Consider the following 25682-nt stretch of genomic DNA (forward strand, 5'->3'; position numbering starts at 1 on the left):
CGTGCGCCCAAACTGTGGTTTACCCCCACATATGGGGTATCAGCGTACTCAGGATAAACTGGACAACAACATTTGGGGTCCAATTTCTCCTAATACCCTTGGCAAAATAGGAAATTCCAGGCTAAAAAATCATTTTTGAGGAAAGAAAAGTTATTTTTTATTTTCATGGCTCTGCGTTATAAACTTCTGTGAAGCAGCTGGGGATTTAAAGTGCTCACTAGGCATCTAGATAAGTTCCTTGGGGGTCTAGTTTCCAAAATGGGGTCACTTGTGGGGGAGCTCCAATGTTTAGGCACACAGGGGCTCTCCAAACGCGACATGGTGTCCGCTAACGATGGAGATAATTTTTCATTCAAAAAGTCAAATGGCGCTCCTTCCTTTCCGAGCCTTACCATGTGCCCAAACAGTGGTTTACCCCCACATGTGAGGAGGTATCGGTGTACTCAGGAGAAATTGCCCAACAAATTTTAGGATCCATTTTATCCTGTTGCCCATGTGAAAATGAAAAAAATGAGGCTAAAAGAATTTTTGTGAAAAAAAAAAAGTACTTTTTCATTTTTACAGATCAATTTGTGAAGCACCTGAGGGTTTAAAGTGCTCACTAGGCATCTAGATAAGTTCCTTGGGGGGTCTAGTTTCCAAAATGGGGTCACTTGTGGGGGAGCTCCAATTTTTAGGCACACTGGGGCTCTCCAAACGTGACATGTGTCCGCTAAAGAGTGGAGCCAATTTTTCATTCAAAAAGTCAAATGGCGCTCCTTCCCTTCCAAGCCCTGCCGTGCGCCCAAACAGTGGTTTACCCCTACATATGAGGTATCAGCGTACTCAGGACAAATTGGACAACAACTTTCGTGGTTCAGTTTCTCCTTTTACCATTGGGAAAATAAAAAAATTGTTGCTAAAAGATCATTTTTGTGACTAAAAAGTTAAATGTTCATTTTTTCCTTCCATGTTGCTTCTGCTGCTGTGAAGCACCTGAAGGGTTAATAAACTTCTTGAATGTGGTTTTGTGCACCTTGAGGGGTGCAGTTTTTAGAATGGTGTCACTTTTGGGTATTTTCACTTGTGGGGGCGGGGGATCTTCACTGTTTAGGCACATCAGAGGCTCTCCCAATGAGACGCCATATGGCATCCACCAATTGTGCCAGCAAATTTTGCATTCAAAAAGTCAAATGGCACTCCTTGCCTTTTGACAAAATTGGGGAGGGGGGAGGGGAAGTCGCTGGTAAACAACTTCCTAAAAAAAAAAATTGGGGGTTCCAAAATTGTGCTGATGTAAAGTAGACATGTGGGAAGTGTTATTAACTTTTTTGTGTGACATATCTGATTTAAGGGCAAGAAAATTCAAAGTTGGAAAATTGTGAAGTTTTGCAAATTTTCCCCAAATTTCAGTTTTTTTAAACAAATAAACGCAAGTCATACTAAAAGAAAGTTTACCACTATCATGAAGTATATGTCACAAAAAAGCAATCTCAGAATCACCGGGATCTGTTGAAGCGTTCCAGATTACCTCGACAGTGGTCAGAATTGTGACAATTGGCTCAGTCATTAACATGCAAACCACCCTCGAAAGTAAAATAAAAAAATTCCATATGGAATACTCACTGCTCTGCATGCCGGGACTGTGCGCGCAGAGCAGCGAGTATTCATTGCTCTCCAGTGAGCACAGTGTCAGCCGGGGGACATGTGTGCCTCTACTTAAAGAGAAATGAATATTCACTCCACTCCCATAGGCGTTGAATGCGGTGAATATTCATTCCCTTTAGTAGCGGCACACGTGACCACCAGCTGCTGCAGGAAGGCTCCGGCTGACACTGCTCTCTATTAAAGAGCAATGAATACTCGTTGTTCTGCACTCAGTGTCCCGGCATGCAGAGCAGTGAGCATTCTGGCAGTGAGTGGTCCTCTGGCTTGCAAGCAGCGAATGACATCCCTACCATTTGCTGCTTAAAGCATAAAGCAGCTGCTGGCATCGTAACAAGATGCTGCAAGGGAGCACCAGGAAGACAAGTTTTTTTTTTGTTTTGTTTTTAGGGGGTTTCTTCATGTTTCTGATGGGGCCCATGCATACCAGGACAGTGATGGGGGCCAATCATACCAGGTTAATGATGGGGCCATGCATACTAGGATTTGATGAGGGCCCTGCATACCAGGACAGGAACGAGGTAGCCATGCTTACCAGGGTAGGGATGAGGAATGGGGGGGGGGGGGTATGGGGCATGTGTATCAGGATGGGGATATGGGGATGAGGGGGATCATATATACTAGGATAGGGGATATTAAGTACAGAATTGACCACATTTTTTGCTTCAATCCCCACCTCCCCCCCCCCCTCCTTTTACCTCATCTAAAACCTAGATAGATGCGTCTTAAGAGTTAAAAAAAAAAAAACAAACCTATACTTACAGAGAATTTCCAGGACCCCAATAAACACCAACTCCACCTCTTGCACCATATCTTCCATTGTTAATACAGCATCCATCAGTATAGACATCTGCTGATCTTCCTGTAGAAAAAAATAAATACATAAAAACCACTGTCTTGTTACAACATCATATATTTATTTCAGAGTCAATTTCTCATTGAAATCTAATTTTAGGTTTTGCAAAGTATGTGCTCATATTTATTTCTGTGAGGCCAAGTTCACACGACAGCACATGGACAGCACTCAGGACAATGTTATCCAATGAGGCAATGCAGATGAGCTTTTTAATGGGGCCAAATCTGCACATGGGGGAGGGGAATGAATAAAAATAAAAATCGCAGCGTGCATTAGTTTCTTCCGTGTTTTGCATGTGACTTGCAGGATGGGTGTGTAAACTATGAAAACCAGCCAAGATTATGGATACACTGCATTTCTCTGACATACTGTAGAAAACAGCATTTGGTAAATTCACAATAACTGCCGATGTATAAAAACGGATTGTACAAAGAATGCACATGGATGACAAACAAGAAAACAAACAATCGGCTGTGGCTTCTAGATGAAACTTGGATGATTTTTAATACGTTCATATGTACTTAGCCTAATTGTGTTTTGTACCCCACCATAGCTTAAGCACAAAGCATTCACAGCAACTCTGCACTTTACAGTTGCCTCTTTCTTTGTAGGGAAAGCTACGATTTTTGATAGCTTTTCTTCCAGTTAGAATTGAATCTGCCAATAAGGAGAAGTACAGGCCCATCTTTAATATTTGCCAAAGTCAACCCTAAGCAAACAACCAGCTTCATGGGAAAGCTCCACTAATTCACAACGAGCTGTTCTGTACCTTTCATCAGAAATCTCTATACATTCACTTACCGTATATACTCGAGTATAAGCCGAGATTTTCAGCCCATTTTTTTGGGCTGAAAGTCCCCCTCTCAGCTTATACTCGAGTCATATACCCGGGTGTCGGCAGGGGAGGGGGAGCGGGGGCTGTGTAGTTATACTTACCTGCTGCGGCGCGGTCCCTGCAGTCCCTGCTTCTCCGGCGCTGCAGATTCTTCCTGTACTGAGCGGTCACATGGCACCGCTCATTACAGAAATGAATAGGCGGCTCCACCCCCATAGGGGAGGAGCCGCATATTCATTGCTGTAAATGATCGGTGCCATGTGACCGCTCAATTACAGGAAGAAGCTGCAGCGCCGGGGAAGCCAGGTACTGCAGGGACCGCGCCAGGAGCAGGTAAGGGGAGCGCAGCGCTATAATTACCTGCTCCTCGCTCCGGTGCGGCTCCGTCTGCAGCGTCCTCTAGCAGTGACGCTCAGGTTAGAGGGCGCTGTGACGTAGTCAGTGCGCGCCCTCTGCTGAGCGTCAGTGCTGGAGATGGAGCCGCAGAGGAGCAGGTAATTATTGAAAGCGCTGGCGTCCTGAGAAGAGAGGAGAGTATGATTTTTTTTTATTGCAGCCGCATTCTATATGGCACAGCATTATAAGGAGCACCTATGGGGCCATAATCAAAGGTGCAGAGCATATATGGAACAGCATTATAAGGAGCACCTATGGGGCCATAATCAAAGGTGCAGAGCATATATGGCACAGCATTATAAGGAGCATCTATGGGGCCATAATCAAAGGTGCAGAGCATTATATATGGCACAGCATTATAAGGAGCATTTATGGGGCCATAATCAAAGGTGCAGAGCATATATGGCACAGCTTTATAAGGAGCACCTATGGGGCCATAATCAAAGGTGCAGAGCATTATATATGGCACAGCATTATAAGGAGCATCTATGGGGCCATAATCAACGGTGCAGAGCATTCTATATGGCACAGCATTATAAGGAGCATCTATGGGGCCATAATCAACGGTGCAGAGCATTCTATATGGCACAGCATTATAAGGAGCATCTATGGGGCCATAATCAACGGTGCAGAGCATTCTATATAGCACAGTTGTATATGGAGCATCTATGGGGCAATAATGAACGGTATGGAGCATCTATTTTTATTTTTGAAATTCACCGGTAGCTGCTGCATTTTCTACCCTAGGCTTATATTAGAGTCAATAAGTTTTCCCAGTTTTTTGTGGCAAAATTAGGGGGGTCGGCTTATACTCGGGTCGGCTTATACTCGGGTCGGCTTATACTCGAGTATATACGGTATATGCTTTGCTCTCCGTAAAACAAAATCTGACAATACGGGGTTACTTTCCTCTTTTACCGACCTCCTAAGAAAAGGGTAGTTGCACTTTGGCATGGGGTTTGCAGCTGACCACAAAAGCAAAGTGTTTCATGAAACACTGAAAGTCACAATTCTGCCAAATGGGAAGAAGTTTGACCAGCTTAGAGATGCCCTTAATCTGGTAGACTGGGGCAATATCCTCAGAAATAAGAATACAGATAATAAATGGAAAATGTTTAAGAACATCCTAAATAGGCACTTAAGCGGTTTATACCTTGTGGGGATAAAAGGACTAGAAATAGGAAAAACCCAATGTGGCTAAACAAAGAAGTAAGACAGGCAATTAACAGTAAAAAGAAAGCATTTGCACTACTAAAGCAGGACGGCACCATTGAAGCTCTAAAAAACTATAGGGAGAAAAATACTTTATCTAAAAAACTAAAGCTGCCAAAAAGGAACATAGAAGCGCATTGCTAAGGAGAGTAAAACTAATCCCAAACGGTTCTTCAACTATATCAATAGTAAAAGAATAAAAACTGAACATGTAGGCCCCTTAAAAAATAGTGAGGAAAGAATGGTTGTAGATGACGAGGAAAAAGCTAACATATTAAACACCTTCTTCTCCACGGTATTCACGATGGAAAATGAAATGCTAGGTGAAATCCCAAGAAACAATGAAAACCCTATATTAAGGGTCACCAATCTAACCCAAGAAGAGGTGCGAAACCGGCTAAATAAGATTAAAATAGATAAATCTCCGGGTCCGGATGGCATACACCCACGAGTACTAAGAGAACTAAGTAATGTAATAGATAAACCATTATTTCTTATTTTTAGGGACTCTATAGCGACGGGGTCTGTTCCGCAGGACTGGCGCATAGCAAATGTGGTGCCAATATTCAGAAAGGGCTCTAAAAGTAAACCTGGAAATTATAGGCCAGTAAGTCTAACCTCTATTGTTGGTAAAATATTTGAAGGGTTTCTGAGGGATGTTATTCTGGATTATCTCAATGAGAATAACTGTTTAACTCCATATCAGCATGGGTTTATGAGAAATCGCTCCTGTCAAACCAATCTAATCAGTTTTTATGAAGAGGTAAGCTATAGGCTGGACCACGGTGAGTCATTGGACGTGGTATATCTCGATTTTTCCAAAGCGTTTGATACCGTGCCGCACAAGAGGTTGGTACACAAAATGAGAATGCTTGGTCTGGGGGAAAATGTGTGTAAATGAGTTAGTAACTGGCTTAGTGATAGAAAGCAGAGGATGGTTATAAATGGTATAGTCTCTAACTGGGTCGCTGTGACCAGTGGGGTACCGCAGGGGTCGGTATTGGGACCTGTTCTCTTCAACATATTCATTAATGATCTGGTAGAAGGTTTACACAGTAAAATATCGATATTTGCAGATGATCCAAAACTATGTAAAGCAGTTAATACAAGAGAAGATAGTATTCTGCTACAGATGGATCTGGATAAGTTGGAAACTTGGGCTGAAAGGTGGCAGATGAGGTTTAACAATGATAAATGTAAGGTTATACACATGGGAAGAAGGAATCAATATCACCATTACACACTGAATGGGAAACCACTGGGTAAATCTGACAGGAGAAGGACTTGGGGATCCTAGTTAACCCCTTTCTGCCATTTGACGTACTATTCCGTCCATGTGGGGTGGGCTTTACTTCCCAAGGACGGAATAGTACGTCATAGGCGATCGGCTGCGCTCACGGTGGGGAGCGCGGCCGAGTGTCAGCTGCTTATCGCAGCCGACATCCGGCACTATGTGCCAGGAGCGGTCACGGACCGCCCCTGACACATTAACCCCCAGCACACCGCGATCAAACATGATCGCGATGTGCCGGCGGTGCAGGGAAGCATCGCACAGGGAGGGGGCTCCCTGCGTGCTTCCCTGAGACCCCCACAGCAACGCGATGTGATCGCGTTGCTCCGGGGGTCTCCTACCTTCCTCCCTGCAGCAAATCCCGGATCCAAGATGGCCGCAGATCCGGGTCCTGCAGGGGAGGTGGCTTACCAAGTGCCTGCTTAGAGCAGGCACTTGGTAACGCTGCAGCGCTGTTTGACAGATCGGTGATCTGTCAGAGTGCTGTGCAAACTGGCAGATCACCGATCTGTATTGTCCTACCCTGGGACAAAGTAAAAAAAAAATTTTACAAGTGTGTAAAAAAATAAAAAAATCCTAAATAATGGAAAAAAAAAAAAATTATTCCCATAAATAACCGTGGGGCAGCACGGTGGCTTAGTGGTTAGCACTGTAGCCTTGCAGCGCTGGAGTCCTGGGTTCGAATCACGCCAAGGACAACATCTGCAAAGAGTTTGTATGTTCTCTCCGTGTTTGCGTGGGTTTCCTCCGGGCACTCCGGTTTCCTCCCACATTCCAAAGACATACTGATAGGGAATTTAGATTGTGAGCCCCAACGGGGACAGCGACGATAATGTGTGTAAAGCGCTGTGAAATATGTTAGCGCTATATAAAAATAAAGATTATTTATGTTTTTGGCCGAAATAGCTCAGTTGGGAGAGCGTTAGACTGAAGATCTAAAGGTCCCTGGTTCGATCCCTGGTTTCGGCAACATAATTTTAGAAAAAAGACGACTGAGGGGCGAGCTAATAACCATGTATAAGTATATAAGGGGACAATACAAATATCTCGCTGAGGATCTGTTTATACCAAGGAAGGTGACGGGCACAAGGGGGCATTCTTTGCGTCTGGAGGAGAGAAGGTTTTTCCACCAACATAGAAGAGGATTCTTTACTGTTAGGGCAGTGAGAATCTGGAATTGCTTGCCTGAGGAGGTGGTGATGGCGAACTCAGTCGAAGGGTTCAAGAGAGGCCTGGATGTCTTCCTGGAGCAGAACAATATTGTATCATACAATTAGGTTCTGTAGAAGGACGTAGATCTGGGGATTTATTATGATGGAATATAGGCTGAACTGGATGGACAAATGTCTTTTTTCGGCCTTACTAACTATGTTACTATGTTACTAATACATTTCTTTAAATAAAAAAAAAAAAATAAAAGTACACATATTTAGTATCGCCGCGTCCGTAACGACCCGACCTATAAAACTGGCCCACTAGTTAACCCCTTCAGTAAACACCGTAAGAAAAACAAAAAAAACGAGGCAAAAAAACAACGCTTTATTATCATACCGCCGAACAAAAAGTGGAATAACGCGATCAAAAAGACAGATATAAATAACCATGGTACCGCTGAAAGCGTCATCTTGTCCCGCAAAAAACGAGCCGCCATACAGCAACATCAGCAAAAAAATAAAAATGTGCTAGTCCTCAGAATAAAGCGATGCAAAAATAATTATTTTTTCTATAAAATAGTTTATCGTATAAAAGCGCCAAAACATAAAAAAAATGATATAAACGAGGTGTCGCTGTAATCGTACTGGCCCGAAGAATAAAACTGCTTTATCAATTTTACCAAACGCGGAACGGTATAAACGCCTCCCCCAAAAGAAATTCATGAATAGCTGGTTTTTGCTAATTCTGCCTCACAAAAAATCGGAATAAAAAGCGATCAAAAAATGTCACGTGTCTGAAAGTGTTACCAATAAAAACGTCAACTCTTCCTGCAAAAAACAAGACCTCACATGACTCTGGACTCATATGGAAAAATTATAGCTCTCAAAATGTGGTAACGCAAAAAATATTTTTTGCAATAAAAAGCATCTTTCAGTGAGTGACGGCTGCCAATCATAAAAATCCGCTAAAAAACCCGCTATAAAAGTAAATCAAACCCCCCTTCATTACCCCCTTAGTTAGGGAAAAATAAAAAAAATTAAAAAATGTGTTAAGGCTACAGTTAGGGCTTGGGCTACAGTTAGGGCTTGGGCTACAGTTAGGGCTTGGGCTACAGTTAGGGCTTGGGCTACAGTTAGGGCTTGGATTACATTTTGCGGTTGGGAATAGGGTTGGGATTAGGGTTAGGGGTGTGTCTGGGTTAGAGGTGTGGTTAGGGCTACCGTTGGAATTAGGGTTAGGGGTGTGTTTGGATTAGGGTTTCAGTTATAATTGGGGGGTTTCCACTGTTGAGGCACATCAGGGGCTCTCCAAACGCGATATGGCGTCCGATCTCAATTCCAGCCAATTCTGCGTTGAAAAAGTAAAACAGTGCTCCTTCCCTTCCGAGCTCTCCCGTGTGCCCAACAGGAGTTTACCCCAACATATGGGGTATCAGCGTACTCAGGACAAATTGGACAACAACTTTTGGGGTCCAATTTCTCCTGTTACCCTCGAGAAAATACAAAACTGGGGGCTAAAAAATAATTTTGGGGGGAATTTTTTTTTATTTTCACGGCTCTGCGTTAGAAACTGTAGTGAAACACTTGGGGGCTCAAAATTCTCACAACACATCTGGATAAGTTCCTTGGGGGGTCTAGTTTCCAATATGGGGTCACTTGTGGGGTGTTTCTACTGTTTAGGTACATTAGGGGCTCTGCAAACGCAATGCGACGCCTGCAGACCATTCCATCTAAATCTGTATTTCAAATGGCGCCCCTTCCCTTCCGAGCCTTCCCATGCGCCCAAACGGTGGTTCCCCCCCACATATGAGGTATCAGCACACTCAGGACAAATTGCACAACAAATTTTGGGGTCCAATTTCTCCTGTTACCCTCGGGAAAATACAAAACTGGGGGCTAAAAAATAATATTTGTGGGAAAAAAATTTGTTTTATTTTTACGGCTCTGCATTATAAACTTCTGTGAAGCTCTTGGTGGGTCAAAGTGCTCACCACACATCTAGATAAGTTCCTTAGGGGGTCTACTTTCCAAAATGGTGTCACTTGTGGGGGGGGGTTTCATTATTTAGGCACATCAGTGGCTCTCCAAACGCAACATGGCGTCTCATCTCAATTCCTGTGAATTTTGCATTGAAAAGACAAACGGCGCTCCTTCCCTTCCGAGCTCTCCCATGCGCCCAAACAGTGGTTTACCCCCACATATGGGGTATCGGCGTACTCAGGACAAATTGTACAACAAGGTTTGGGGTCCATTTTCTCCTGTAACTCTTGGCAAAATAAAACAAATTGAAGCTGAAGTAAATTTTTTGTGAAAAAAAAAGCCGGATTACTCACCGGTAATACTCTTTTATTGAGTCCACGACAGCACCCTACAGGAGAGAGGGATCCGCCCCACAGGAACAGGAAGCCTACAGAAAGATAAAAGGGGGCGGTCCGCCTTTCCTCCTCAGTTTTGATTTCAGAGTACCCGGAGGACCGCCAGTATTAGGCAAATATAATTTATTTCATTTTCAAACTCATTTGCTCATGTATGATTAAAAGAATTTTACTCAATAGTTAGTACTATATTAACCTAGGGAGGGATGTAAGAGGGTGCTGTCGTGGACTCACTAAAAGAGTATTACCGGTGAGTAATCCGGCTTTTTACCCCTCGCCACGACAGCACCCTACAGGAGATCTTTCAGAGACCATCACCTAGGGGGGGGGACCACCGTGCTGAGGACAGTCCTGCCAAAGTCTAGGTCAGAAGTTGACGATAGGTCAAGCCTATAGTGGTTATAGAAGGTAGAAGGATCTGACCAAGTTGCCGCCTTACATATGGTTTCTATTGGGACGTCTCCTCTTTCGGCCCAGGAGGATGCCATAGCTCTGGTAGAGTGCGCTGTTATGCCTTCCGGAGGGTTTTCTTTCCTCGCGGAGTAAGCCAATGTGATAGACTCCCTGATCCACCGGGATAGGGTGCTCTTTGTGACTGCATGACCCTTCTTGTGACCCTGAAAGGATATAAACAGAGCCCTACACTGTCGCCAGCTACTGGTCCTTTCAATGTATTTTAAAACTACTCTTAACATCTAGAGTGTGATATTTACATTCCTCAGGAGTGGAAGGGTTACTGAAAAAGGTGGGTAGGACTATTTCTTGTGACCTATGGAATTTCTTCGCTACCTTGGGAAGATAGGAAGGGTCTAATTTAAGAATCAACTCATCCTGAAAAGCTAGCAGGAAAGGTGGATCTATAGAAAGAGCTTGGATGTCACTGATTCTCCTAGCTGAAGTCAGTGCTACCAAAAGGACAGTTTTAAGTGATAAATATTTAATGGATACTGAATCTATTGGTTCAAATGGAGGATCTGTTAGGGCTTGTAGAACTAGATTTAGATCCCAGGGTGGAATTCTAGGTATATTAACAGGATTTATCCTTTCACAAGCCGTGATAAATCGGGATACCCATCTATTTCCTGCAATGTTATGGCCATAGAGGGCTCCCAGTGCTGATACGTGAACTTTTAACGTATTTACAGCTAAACCTAGTTCCCTCCCTTTTTGAAGGAATTCCAGGATAGACTATCGGAATTTCTGATGTGTTGGGAGATTTATGGAACTGTAGGAATTTTTTCCAGATTTTTGTATAAATTTTCGTAGTAGAGCGTTTTCTACTTTGGAGGAGTGTGTCAATTAGTCCCTCGGAAAACCCCCTTAATTTTAGCATCTGCCTCTCAAATTCCAGGCCGTCAGATGGAGATTGTCCACCTGGGGGTGGAGAAACAGACCCTGGAAGAGAAGATTGGGTGTCGAGGGGAGGACCCAAGGGTCCGAAACCGACATGGCTTGTAGGCATGAGAACCATGGCCTTTTGGGCCAGAATGGTGCTATTAGTACAACTCTCGCTCCATCCTCCCTGATCTTCCGAATGACCTGTGGTAACAATATTATCGGAGGGAAGGCGTACGCTAGACTGTATTGCCAAGGGATTTGGAAAGCGTCTAGAACGTCCGGATGATCTGCTAACGATAGGGATGCAAATTTCTGGACTTGCCTGTTTTGTCTCGTGGCGAAGAGATCTATTTGCGGACAACCCCATAGGGATACTATCCGTTTGAAGATATGATGGCTTAGGCACCACTCTCCCTGCCTTAGGGTATGTCGACTTAAGAAGTCTGCCTGCTGGTTGTTTTTCCCCCTTATGTGAACTGCAGTGAGGGATAATAGATGTTTTTCTGCCAAATCCAGAATTTTTCCAGCGGAAGACATCAGAGTCTCCGAGTACCTCCTTGTCTGTTTACATAAGCCACTGTGGTGGTGTTGTCGGAAAGGATTCGAACGTCTTTTCCCCGGAGCTGTGGGAGAAAATGACATAAGGCGTATCTTACTGCATTTAGTTCTTTCAGATTAGATGAGTTGTGGCCTTCTTCAGTGTCCCATAACCCTTGGCAAAAATCATTTCCCATATGAGCGCCCCATCCATGAGGACTGGCGTCAGTGGTTATAATATGAGATGGTGTTATTACCCATGGAACACCACTCATCAAATGGTTAGAATCCAGCCACCACGTTAAAGAAGATAAAACTTCCTGGGACAATGTTATCCTTGCATTTAAGCTAAGTAACTGTCTTTCCTCTTGGAGGATTTGGTGCTGCAGTGTCCGGGTATGGTATTGTGCCCACTGGACTGCAGGTATACAGGAAATAAGAGATCCCAGTAATGACATGGCTTTTCTTAGGGTCATTTGTGGATTATTTATTGCTGTTGTGACTTTATGTCTGATGAGTGAGATTTTTACCTGAGGGAGCAGACATTTTTGAGTTATGGAGTCTAGATGGAACCCCAGAAACGCTTGAAGTGATAGTGGAGTCAGTCCGGATTTGTCGATATTGATTATCCAACCTAGATCCTGTAGAGATGAAACTGCATGAGCTAAACGGTCAGCACATTGAGAAAATGAGTTTCCGATGACTAAAAAGTCATCCAGGTAGGGCACAATTAATGTCTCTCTTTGACGAAGATAAGCCATCACCTCTAGAATCACTTTGGTGAAAATCCTTGGCGCTGTAGAAAGGCCGAAGGGCATGGCTGCATACTGGAAATGACAAATCTTGCCTTTGATTGCCACCGCTACCCTGAAGAACCTCTGGTATCTGTCATGGATAGGGAGATGGTAGTAAGCATCTTTTAGATCAATGCCCCCCATCATACAGTTTGGAAAAAGTAACTTTATGGTGGATTTTATAGACTCCATTTTAAATGTATCATTTTTAATAAATGAATTAAGCTTTTTGAGGTTTAGGATTGTTCTGAATGAACCATCGGGTTTGGAAATTAAGAATAGAGGGGAATAGAATCCTCTAGTCTCTTGTCCTTCCGGAACTTGGACTAAAACCCGTTTTGATAATAGGGTTTGGATTTCACTCTCCAGGGCCTCTTGTTGTATAGGCGAGCTGAGAGATGTTATAATATATGATTCGTGGGGAAAGCGAGAGAATTGTAATTTTATTCCATCTCTGATTATATTTAAAATCCACGAACTAGTTGTAATATTTTCCCACTGGGGAGTGAAAAATTTTAATCTGCCCCCTACTGGAATGGTTATATCCTTAGTATTTGCTGTCTTTTGGGGGGTTGGGTCTTCTGAACATGGTACCTCTTTGTTTATCTTCTTTAGGGAACCATGTTGTCGACCTGTCCGTCTGCCTTCTCTTGCCGAATGGCCTTCTCTTAAAGGCTCTCCTATAAAAGGGAATAGATGTATCAGGAAAAGCCTTTTTCCTGTCTTTTGCCTTTTTGAGTATGTCGTCTAAGGTTTTGCCAAAGAGGAACTCACCCTCACATGGGATTGCGCATATCTTAATTATCCCGTGACATTTTATTCTCAATGCTTTGGTCTAGCTGGTCAATCCAGATGAGCATTGACCTGGCGGTGCAAGTGCTCGCTATTGCTGGCTTAAATATGCCTGTAGTTGCCTCCCAGGATCTTTTAAGGGACGACTCGGCTTTGCGATCTAGAGGGTCTGAGAGTAACCCCGCGTCTTCAACAGGCAATGTGGATGGCTTAGAGGTAGAGGCAACAGCTGCGTCAACCTTAGGGATTTTGGTCCACGGAAGTAACTCATCACTAAACGGGTATTTCCGTTTTGACGCAGAGGGCAAAAAACTTCTCTGATCTTGTTTCTCCCACTCTCTTTTTATTAATGCTTTTACTGCTGAAATAACTGGAAAGCATTTCCTTTTTCTCTCCGCCAAACCCGCAAACATTATATCCTGCGTTGTTTGTGCGCCCTTTGTCTCCTCACACCCCATAGTGTCTCTTATTGATTTCACTAGATTATCCACACTTTCTAAGGGGAAACCTGAACGTCCCTCAATTTCCGAAGCTGATGATGACGATGAAGAGGCTATAGAGATATCTGAGAGTACAGCTTGTTCACTATCAGAGTCTGATGAGGGCGTTGGCCTTTTGGATTTACTTTTTTGTGATTTATCCTGTGACAGTTTTTAACTCTTCCCTTATAATGGCGCGCAAGTCCGTAATGGACACCGCTGCTCCTTGTGTGGTTTCTGCTATACAATCTTTGCAGAGTTTTTTGGGGTGTGTGTCTGGTAGGGGCTGGCTGCATAAGGCGCATTCCTTATGTTTAGTTTTTTGCCGTTTTTTGGCCTGGTCAAAATTAAGACATAGCGAGAGAAGGAGAAAGAGAGAAAGGAGGGAGACGGCGTCAGCTTAATAGGCAGAGTTTATAAACTCACCCAGTGAAGCTTTTTATTACCGGATCAGACGGCCGAGATCCTTTGGATTTATCCACAGTGTCGCTCTTTCGACCGGCATCTGATGATCCTCTGCTGGAGCGGTCCTTGGTAGGAACTGGTTCTCCTGCTGCAAGATCCATGGCACCTGGAGATGACATCTTGCATCGCAGGTAACAGTGGTTAGCCAGCTTAAATAGAGCGCCATTTTCTTTTTTTCTTTTTTTGTAGCGGTACTGCGCATGCGCGAACTCGCGCCACCCCCACCGCTGATCTCGGCCTGCTTACCCCGGAAGTTTAGCATCTACTTCCGGGGTGAACTTACTAATAGCGGACAGCGCTCGCGGTGCGGCCTTCTCCGGACCGCCATGCAGGGAACTCCTGCCACTCACCCTCCGCCGGGCGAGGATCACGCTGGAGCCGCCGCATAATGCAGATGCCGAGCGGCTTTCTCCGGACCCGGCCATCTGTATGCCTCCCAGACGAGGAGGGAGCCGTCTAGCGGAACTCCCCCGACGCTGCTTCCAGGCTGCAGCCCCTGCCGTTCCGCAGATACTGCACAGGCGGCGTACATGCCTAGGTATGTCTGTAGCTTCTTAGCGTCCTGTCGTTCCCGCAGGAACAGGAAACCTAAACTGAGGAGGAAAGGCGGACCGCCCCCTTTTATCTTTCTGTAGGTTTCCTGTTCCTGTGGGGCGGATCCCTCTCTCCTGTAGGGTGCTGTCGTGGCGAGGGGTAAAAGTTATGTTTATTTTTATTTAAACATTCCAAAAATTCCTGTGAAACACCTGAAGGGTTAATAAACTTCTTGAATGTGGTTTTGAGAACCTTGAGGGGGTGCAGCTTTTAGAATGGTGTCACACTTGGGTATTTTCTATCATAGACCCCTCAAAATGACTTCAAATGAGATGTGGTCCCTAAAATAAAATGGTGTTGTAAAAATGAGAAATTGCTGGTCAACTTTTAACCCTTATAACTCCCTAACAAAAAAAAATTTTGGTTCCAAAATTGTGCTGATGTAAAGTAGACATGTGGGAAATGTTACTTATTAAGTATTTTGTGTGACATATCTCTGTGATTTAATTGCATAAAAATTCAAAGTTCGGAAATTGCGAAATTTTCAAAATTTTTGCCATGTTTCCGTTTTTTTTCACAAATAAACGCAGGTAATATCAAAGAAATTTTTCCACTATCATGAAGTACAATATGTCACGAGAAAACAATGTCAGAATCACCAAGATCCGTTGAAGCGTTCCAGAGTTATAACCTCAAAGGGACAGTGGTCAGAATTGTAAAAATTGGCCCGGTCCATAACGTGCAAACCACCCTTGGGGGTAAAGGGGTTAATGATAAACTTACCTGGAGCAGCCAGTGCCAAGCAGCAGCTGCCAAGGCAAACAGGATCATGGGGTGCATTAAAAGAGGTCTGGATACACATGATGAGAGCATTATACTGCCTCTGTACAAATCCCTAGTTAGACCGCACATGGAGTACTGTGTCCAGTTTTGGGCACCGGTGCTCAGGAAGGATATAATGGAACTAGAGAGAGTACAAAGGAGGGCAACACAATTAATAAAGGGGATGGGAGAACTACAATACCCAGATAGATTAGCGAAATTAGGATTATTTAGTCTAGAAAAAAGACGACTGAGGGGCGATTTAATAACCATGTATAAGTATATAAGGGGACAATACAAATATCTCGCTGAGGATCTGTTTATACCAAGGAAGGTGACGGGCACAAGGGGGCATTCTTTGCGTCTGGAAGAGAGAAGGTTTTTCCACCAACATAGAAGAGGATTCTTTACTGTTAGGGCAGTGAGAATCTGGAATTGCTTGCCTGAGGAGGTGGTGATGGCGAACTCAGTCGAGGGGTTCAAGAGAGGCCTGGATGTCTTCCTGGAGCAGAACAATATTGTATCATACAATTATTAGGTTCTGTAGAAGGACGTAGATCTGGGGAAATATTATGATGGAATATAGGCTGAACTGGATGGACAAATGTCTTTTTTCGGCCTTACTAGCTATGTTACTAAGAACTTGTGAGAAGCCATAGCGTGAGAAGTGTCGAGTATGCCCGTTTATCAATAGTGATGGCATTTCTTACACCAGAAATTATTACGCCAATCCCCGCATGGAGTAATATTTATGGCAAGGTGCACACTGCCAATAAGATGCACCAAATTATATTAAGTGGTATGAGCCTCTTTATGAATGTCACATCTTATCCTGCGCAACTGGTATCAAGACTGATGTACAAAATGGCTGTCTTAACACCTTCACGACTTGACGTATATTTACATCAAAGGTTGTGTCCCGGTACTTGATGCGGTCTTACAGTTTGCTCACATCTTTCCCTGCATATGATGGCCGATTTAATAAATCATGTGCCTTTAATGGTGGCTGGAGAGTCGATGCTCTCCAATGTATTGCCCGGGGCAGGCGTTGGCACCCACCAAAGGTAACTATTTGCACATTATTATTGGAACTCTTCTTATGAGTGTTTCATGTTTAGAGACGTTTTTACTAGACTTGGAGAGTAATCATGGGCAATACATTGGTTTGTTTGATTTTTGTATAGTACCTCTTGATAACATGGTGGGTCCCTATGCCTAATTTTGGTTTCCCACTTTTTAATGCGTATATGTCGGTATTTTTTGTTTGTGTTTTTCTTTTCAATAAAATTTGTATTTTTTTTTTTTATATATACCTTTGGTTCTTGTGTACAATTTTCTATCGGATTTTTAATCCTCCTGTGAATGCCAGCTCAGGAGATTATAATTTCTGCTGTACATACTGTAGCGGGCCTGAAGCAGTTATATATAATAGCCCAGGCAATCACAGCTTTAAGTCTCATAAGGGAACTATTAAACACAGTAAAAAAAAAAGTGAGAAAATGAAAAAAATATGAAAAAAATTTTAAGTCACTCCCTTTTGCCCCAATAAAAAATAATAACAATTAAAAATACACATTTGTCACAGTGGCATTCAGAAATGTCTGATCAAAATAGAAGATAAATTAATCAGATTGACAAAAAGGCATAAAAAAAAAATAAATAAATAAATTAAAAAAAAGACAGAATTATGGCTTTTTTTGTAATATTGCAAGGGGCGATCAAAACATCTTATCTACCACAAAATGGTGTCAATAAAAACCAACTCAGGGCGCAAAAATAAGCCCTCACCTAGCTCCAGATCCTGAAAATGATGACATAAGTGACTCAAATGTCTTTTTTTTTTTTTTTTTAAAAACCAAAGGGGTGAAAAATGTAAATAAATACCTATATATGTTTGGTATCTACGTAGTGGTACTGACCTGGAGAATCATATTGCCGGGTCAGTTTCACCGTATACTAAACAAATTTAAAAAAAAAAAACACATTTGTGGAACTGCACTATTGCAATTTCAATGCCCTTGGAATTATTTTCCTGCTTCCTAGTGCATCATATGATAAAATGAATGATGTCACTCAAAAGTACAACTCGTCCCGCAAAAAAAAAAACCCTCACAGTGGGTACGGAAAGTATTCAGACCCCTTTACATTTTTCACTCTCATTGCAGCCATTTGGTAAATTAAAAAAAGTTTTTTTTTTTGTTAATGTACACTCTGCACCCCATCTTAACTGAAAAAAAAAACAAATGTAGAATTTTTTGCAAATTTATTAAAAAAGAAAAACTGAAATATGACATGGTCATAAGTATTCAGACCCTTTGCTCAGACACTCATATTTAAGTCCCATGCTGTCCATTTCCTTGTGATCTTCCTTGAGATGGTTCTACTCCTTCATTGGAGTTCAGCTGTGTTTAATTAAACTGATAGAATTTGATTTGGAAATGCACACACCTGTCTATATAAGACCTCCCAGCTCACAGCGCATGTCAGACCAAATGAGTATCATGAGGTCAAAGGAACTGGCCAAGGAGCTCAGAGAATTGTGGTAAGGCACAGATCTGGCCAAGGTTACAAAAGTAATTCTGCGGTACTCAAGGTTACCAAGAGCATAGTGGCCTCCATAGGGTATGTGCACACGTTGCAGATTTGGCTGCGAATCCACAGCGGATTTGACGCTGCTGATTCGCAGCAGTTTTCCATGCGTTGTACAGTACCATGTAAACCTATGGAAAACCAAATCCGCAGTGCACATGCTGTGGAAAATTCCAGACGGAAGCGCTACGTTTATTTTCACCAGCATGTCAATTTTACACCTAGCATTTTACACCTAGTCCTTTATAGGAATCCACAAGTGTAAAAAAAAAACAAAAAAACAGGCGAAATCTGCACAAAATCAGCATTAAATCTGCAGGTAAAACGCAGGGTGTTGCACCTGCAGATTTTTCAGAATCTGCACGGAAAAATCCTCAATTGAATCCGCAACGTGTGCACATAGCCATAATCCTTAAAATGGAAGAAGTTTAGGACCACAGAAGTCATCCTAGACCTGGCCGTCCAGCCAAACTGCGCAATCGTGGGAGAGCCTTGGTGAGAGGTAAAGAACCCCAAGATCACTGTGGCTGAGTTCCAGAGATGTAGCAGGGAGAAAGTTTCACAAAAGTCAACCATCACTGCAGCCCTCCACCAGTCAGGCATTTATGCCAGAGTGAACCCAATAGAGCATAAGGAAGGTGCAAAATAAGTAAAAAAGTATAAATTTATTTAACACACACATATCAATATATACAAGCACTAAATGGCAAAAAGTATATAAATATACATACAATTACATAACAATACCATAAAAATAGGGGGAGTGTAAGACAGGCTGTATATCAGCGAAAAACCAAAAGAGACCACAAGCCATCTGGGGTATATACCACTATATCTGGAAATAAGACCTATTCATAACACTTTACCATTATACCCGTTCAGACCATATCTGGTCTTATTTCAAGATATAGTAGTCGATTTATGCCAGAGTGGCCCGATGGAAGCCTCTTCAATGCAAGACATCTGAAAAACCGCATAGATTATGCTAAAAAGACACATGAAGGACTCCCAGACTATGAGAAATCTGATTCTCTGGTCTAAGAAGACGAAGATAGACCTTTTCGATGATAATTCTAAGCAGTATGTGTGGCGAAAACAAGGCACTACTCATCACTTGCCCAATACAATCCCAACAGTGAAACATGGTGGCAGCATCATGCTATAGGGCTGTTTTTCAGCTGCAGGGACAGGACAACTGGTTGTTATTGAAGGAAACATGTATGCAGCCAAGTATAAAGATATCCTTGATGAAAACCTCTTCCAGAGTGCTCTGGACCTCAGACTTGGCTGAAGGTTCACCTTCCAACAAGACAATGACAAAGGAGTGGCTTCAGAACAACGCTGACCATTCTTGACTGGCCCAGCCAGAGCCCTGACCTAAACCCAATTGAGCATCTCTGGAGAGACCCGAAAATGGCTGTCCACCAATGTTCACCATCCAACCTGAAAGAACTGGAGAGGATCTGCAAGGAAGAATGGCAGATCCACAAATCCTGGTGTGAAAAACTTGTTGCATCATTCCCAAGAAGACTTGTGGCTGTACTAGCTCAAAAGGATGCTTCTACTAAAAACTGAGCATAAGGGTCTGAATACTTATGACCATGTGTTATTTCAGTTTCTTTTTCAAATACATTTGCAAAAATACCTACATTTCTGCTTTGTTTTAGTCAAGATTGTGCATAGTGTACATCAATGAAAACATGAACTTTTTTGAATTTACCAAGTGGCTGCAATGAAACAAAGTGAGAAATTTAAAGGGGTCAGAACACTTTCCACACCATCTGTATGGGTCGTTTAAAAAAAAAAAAAAAAAAGTTATTGCTCATGGAAGAAGGGGAGGAAAAAGAAAAAAAAATGAATGCTCAAAACAGAAATTTGCCAGGTCATGAAGGGGTTAATGAATTGTGGCTTCCCGTTTTGAGACACTGTTTAACCCCTTAATCCCATATGACGTACTATCCCGTCCAGGTGACCTGGGACTCAATTCCCAGTGACGGGATAGTACGTCATATGCGATCGGCCGCGCTCACGTGGGGAGCGCGGCCGGGTGTCAGCTGAATATCGCAGCTGATATCCGGCACTATGTGCCAGGAGCGGTCACGGACCGCTCCCGGCACATTAACCCCCGGCACACCGCGATGAACATGATCGCGATGTGCCGGCGGTACAGGGAAGCATCGCGCAGGGAGGGGGCTCCCTGCGGGCTTCCCTGAGACGATCAGTACACGGTGATGTACTCACCGTGTACCGAGCGTCTTCTCCCTGCAGTCCCCGGATCCAAAATGGCCGCGGGGCTGCATCCGGGTCCTGCAGGGAGCACTTCCGGGTCGCCTGCAGGCACTTGGTAACGCTGCAGCGATGAAGGAGATCGCCGATCTTACAGAGTGCTGTGCAAACTGTAAGATCGGCGATCTGTGATGTCCCCCCCTGGGACAAAGTAAAAAAGTTTAAAAAAAAATTTCCCCATGTGTTAAAAAAAAAAAAAAAAAAAATTACTAAATAAATAAATAAAAAAAATAATAATATTATTCCCATAAATACATTTCTTTATCTAAAAAAAAAAAAAACCACAATAAAAGTACACATTTAGTATCGCCGCGTCCGTAACGACCCGACCTATAAAACTGTCCCACTAGTTAACCCCTTCAGTGAACACCGTAAGAAAAAAAAAAAAGCCAAAACAACGCTTTATTATCATACCGCCAAACAAAAAGTGGAATAACACGCGATCAAAAAGACGGATATAAATAACCATGATACCGCTGAAAACGTCATCTTGTCCCGCAAAAAACGAGCCACCACAAAGCATAATAAGCAAAAAAATAAAAAAGTTATAGTCCTGAGAATAAAGCGATGCCAAAATTATTATTTTTTCTATAAAATAGCTTTTATCGTATAAAAGCGCCAAAACACAAAAAAATGATCTAAATGAGGTATCGCTGTAATCGTACTGACCCGACGAATAAAACTGTTTCATCCACTTTACCAAACGCAGAACGGTATAAACGCCTCCACCAAAAGAAATTCATGAATAGCTGGTTTTTGGTCATTCTGCCTCACAAAAATCGGAATAAAAAGTGATCAAAAACTCATGTGTCCAAAAATGTTACCAATAAAAACGTCAACTCGTCCCGCAAAAAACAAGACCTCACATGACTCTGAACCAAAATATGGAAAAATTATAGGTCTCAAAATGTGGAGACGCAAAAACTTTTTTGGTATAAAAAAAAGCATATTTTAGTGTGTGACGTCTGCCAATCATAAAAAACGCTATAAAAGTAAAATCAAACCCCCCTTCATCACCCCCTTAGTTAGGGAAAAATAATAAAATAAAAAAAAATGTATTTATTTCCATTTTCCCGTTAGGGTTAGGGCTAGGGTTGGGGCTAGGGTTGGGGCTAAAGTTAGGGTTAGGGTTTGGATTATATTTACGGTTGGGATTAGGGTTGGGATTAGAATTAGGGGTGTGTCAGGGTTAGGGGTGTGATTAGGGTTACCGTTGGGATTAGGGTTAGGGGTGTGTTAGGGTTAGTGTTTCAGGTAGAATTGGGGAGTTTCCACTGTTCAGGCACATCAGGGGCTCTCCAAACGCGACATGGCGTCCGATCTCAATTCCAGCCAATTCTGCATTGAAAAATTAAAACAGTGCTCCTTCCCTTCCGAGCTCTCCGGTGCGCCCAAACAGGGGTTTACCCCAACATATGGGGTATCAGCGTACTCAGGACAAATTAGACAACTTTTGGGGTCCAACTTCTCTTGTTATCCTTGGGAAAATAAAATTGTGGGGGGCTAAAAATCATTTTTGTGGGAAAAATAAGATTTTTTTATTTTTGCGGCTCTGCGTTGTAAACTGCAGTGAAACACTTGGGGGTTCAAAGTTCTCAACACATCTAGATAGGTTCCTTGGGAGGTCTAGTTTCCAATATGGGGTCACTTGTGGGGGGTTTGTACTGTTTGGGTACATCAGGGGCTCTGCAAATGCAACGTGACGCCTGCAGACCAATCCATCTAAGTCTGTATTCCAAATAGCGCGCCTTCCCTTCCGAGCTCTGCCATGCGCCCAAACAGTGCTTCCCCCCCACATATGGGGTATCAGCGTACTCAGGACAAATTGGACAACAACTTTTGGGGTCCAATTTATCCTGTTACCCTTGTGAAAATACAAAACTGGGGACTAAAAAATCATTTTTGCGAAAAAAAAAAAAAAGAATTTTAGTTTCACGGCTCTGAGTTATAAACTGTAGTGAAACACTTGGGGGCTCAAAGCTCTCAAAACACATCTAGATAAGTTCCTTAAGGGGTCTACTTTCCAAAATGGTGTCACTTGTGGGGGGTTTCAATGTTTAGGCACATCAGGGGTTCTCCAAACGCAACATGGCGTCCCATCTCAATTCCAGTCAATTTTGCATTGAAAAGTCGAATGTCGCTCCTTCCCTTCCGAGCTCTGCCATGCGCTTAAACAATGGTTTACACCCACATATGGGGTATCAGCGTACTCAGGACAAATTGCACAACAACTTTTGTGGTCTAATTTCTTCTCTGACCCTTGGGAAAATAAAAAATTGGGGGCAAAAAGATCATTTTTGTGAAAAAATATGATTTTTTATTTTTACGGCTCTGCATTATAAACTTCTATGAAGTATATACAAAGATATCAAATCTTTGTAGAGGATGAAGATGGCACACCTAAGAATGAAGCAATACCAGCAAGCAAAAAAGAAAAGGGCACACAGCAACAAGTGACAGCAAAAAGTACAGCCAAGAAGCAACGAAGAGTGGTGGTGGTGGGAGACTCACTACTGAGAGGCACCGAAGCAGCCATCTGCAGACCGGACATAACTGCAAGAGAAGTATGCTGCCTTCCAGGTGCGATGATCAAGGATGTGACCGATAGGATACCAAAGCTCTTCAGCTCCAAGGACGTCCACCCATTTCTTCTGATACATGTTGGCACCAATGACACGGCAAGGAAGGACCTACCGACAATCTGCAAGGACTTTGAAGAGTTGGGGAAGAAAGTAAAGGAACTGGATGCACAGGTAGTTTTTTCTTCTATCCTTCCAGTAGACGGGCATGGCACCAGGAGATGGAACAGGATCCTTGATGCAAACAACTGGCTAAGACGATGGTGCAGACAACAAGGATTTGGATTCCTGGACCACGGTGTGAATTACTGGTATGATGGACTCCTCGCCAGAGACGGACTACACCTCAACAAACCTGGGAAACACACATTCGCCAGAAGACTCGCTACACTCATCAGGAGGGCGTTAAACTAGAAGAAGAGGGGACGGGAAGAAAAACATTAGACTCGAACAAAGACGACCCAGGAAAACATACTCAGAAGGGAGGTAAGAACATTTCTAAAACAATCCACAGTGAGGAGATTGGAACAAAACAAAATCCTCTAAACTGCATGCTCGCAAACGCCAGAAGCCTGACAAACAAGATGGAAGAACTAGAAGCAGAAATATCTACAGGTAACTTTGACATAGTGGGAATAACCGAGACATGGTTAGATGAAAGCTATGACTGGGCAGTTAACTTACAGGGTTACAGTCTGTTTAGAAAGGATCGTAAAAATCGGAGAGGAGGAGGGGTTTGTCTCTATGTAAAGTCTTGTCTAAAGTCCACTTTAAGGGAGGATATTAGCGAAGGGAATGAGGATGTCGAGTCCATATGGGTTGAAATTCATGGAGGGAAAAATGGTAACAAAATTCTCATTGGGGTCTGTTACAAACCCCCAAATATAACAGAAAGCATGGAAAGTCTACTTCTAAAGCAGATAGATGAAGCTGCAACCCATAATGAGGTCCTGGTTATGGGGGACTTTAACTACCCGGATATTAACTGGGAAACAGAAACCTGTGAAACCCATAAAGGCAACAGGTTTCTGCTAATAACCAAGAAAAATTATCTTTCACAATTGGTGCAGAATCCAACCAGAGGAACAGCACTTTTAGACCTAATACTATCTAATAGACCTGACAGAATAACAAATCTGCAGGCGGTTGGGCATTTAGGAAATAGCGACCACAATATTGTGCAGTTTCACCTGTCTTTCACTAGGGGGACTTGTCAGGGAGGCACAAAAACATTGAACTTTAGGAAGGCAAAGTTTGAACAGCTTAGAGATGCCCTTAATCTGGTAGACTGGGACAATATCCTCAGAAATGAGAATACAGATAATAAATGGGAAATGTTTAAGAACATCCTAAATAGGCAGTGTAAGCGGTTTATACCTTGTGGGAATAAAAGGACTAGAAATAGGAAAAACCCAATGTGGCTAAACAAAGAAGTAAGACAGGCAATTAACAGTAAAAAGAAAGCATTTGCACTACTAAAGCAGGATGGCACCATTGAAGCTCTAAAAAACTATAGGGAGAAAAATACTTTATCTAAAAAACTAATTAAAGCTGCCAAAAAGGAAACAGAGAAGCACATTGCTAAGGAGAGTAAAACTAATCCCAAACTGTTCTTCAACTATATCAATAGTAAAAGAATAAAAACTGAAAATGTAGGCCCCTTAAAAAATAGTGAGGAAAGCATGGTTGTAGATGACGAGGAAAAAGCTAACATATTAAACACCTTCTCCACGGTATTCACGGTGGAAAATGAAATGCTAGGTGAAATCCCAAGAAACATTGAAAACCCTATATTAAGGGTCACCAATCTAACCCAAGAAGAGGTGCGAAACCGGCTAAATAAGATTAAAATAGATAAATCTCCGGGTCCGGATGGCATACACCCACGAGTACTAAGAGAACTAAGTAATGTAATAGATAAACCATTATTTCTTATTTTTAGTGACTATAGCGACAGGGTCTGTTCCGCAGGACTGGCGCATAGCAAATGTGGTGCCAATATTCAAAAAGGGCTCTAAAAGTGAACCTGGAAATTATAGGCCAGTAAGTCTAACCTCTATTGTTGGTAAAATATTTGAAGGGTTTCTGAGGGATGTTATTCTGGATTATCTCAATGAGAATAACTGTTTAACTCCATATCAGCATGGGTTTATGAGAAATCGCTCCTGTCAAACCAATCTAATCAGTTTTTATGAAGAGGTAAGCTATAGACTGGACCACGGTGAGTCATTGGACGTGGTATATCTCGATTTTTCCAAAGCGTTTGATACCGTGCCGCACAAGAGGTTGGTACACAAAATGAGAATGCTTGGTCTGGGGGAAAATGTGTGTAAATGGGTTAGTAACTGGCTTAGTGATAGAAAGCAGAGGGTGGTTATAAATGGTATAGTCTCTAACTGGGTCGCTGTGACCAGTGGGGTACCGCAGGGGTCAGTATTGGGACCTGTTCTCTTCAACATATTCATTAATGATCTGGTAGAAGGTTTACACAGTAAAATATCGATATTTGCAGATGATACAAAACTATGTAAAGCAGTTAATACAAGAGAAGATAGTATTCTGCTACAGATGGATCTGGATAAGTTGGAAACTTGGGCTGAAAGGTGGCAGATGAGGTTTAACAATGATAAATGTAAGGTTATACACATGGGAAGAGGGAATCAATATCACCATTACACACTGAACGGGAAACCACTGGGTAAAT

At 42.7% G+C, this 25682-nt stretch overlaps 1 protein-coding gene and 1 non-coding gene across 2 annotated transcripts in view; one reads left to right on the forward strand and one right to left on the reverse strand.

The window, feature by feature from the left end:
• LOC138638604 (ribonuclease H1-like) overlaps positions 1 to 25682 on the reverse strand; it is a 176061-nt gene that overhangs the window by 97566 nt on the left and 52813 nt on the right. Inside the window, exon 3 of the mRNA XM_069728045.1 lies at positions 2407 to 2506. Coding sequence (XP_069584146.1) covers positions 2407 to 2506 — 100 coding nt within the window. The remainder of the gene's footprint in view (positions 1 to 2406; positions 2507 to 25682) is intronic.
• Positions 7131 to 7203, forward strand: TRNAF-GAA (transfer RNA phenylalanine (anticodon GAA)). The gene has a single exon. It is a non-coding gene; the product is annotated as a tRNA-Phe (tRNA).

This window comes from Ranitomeya imitator, chromosome 5, assembly GCF_032444005.1.
Source record: "Ranitomeya imitator isolate aRanImi1 chromosome 5, aRanImi1.pri, whole genome shotgun sequence".
NCBI classification, from domain to species: domain Eukaryota; kingdom Metazoa; phylum Chordata; class Amphibia; order Anura; family Dendrobatidae; genus Ranitomeya; species Ranitomeya imitator.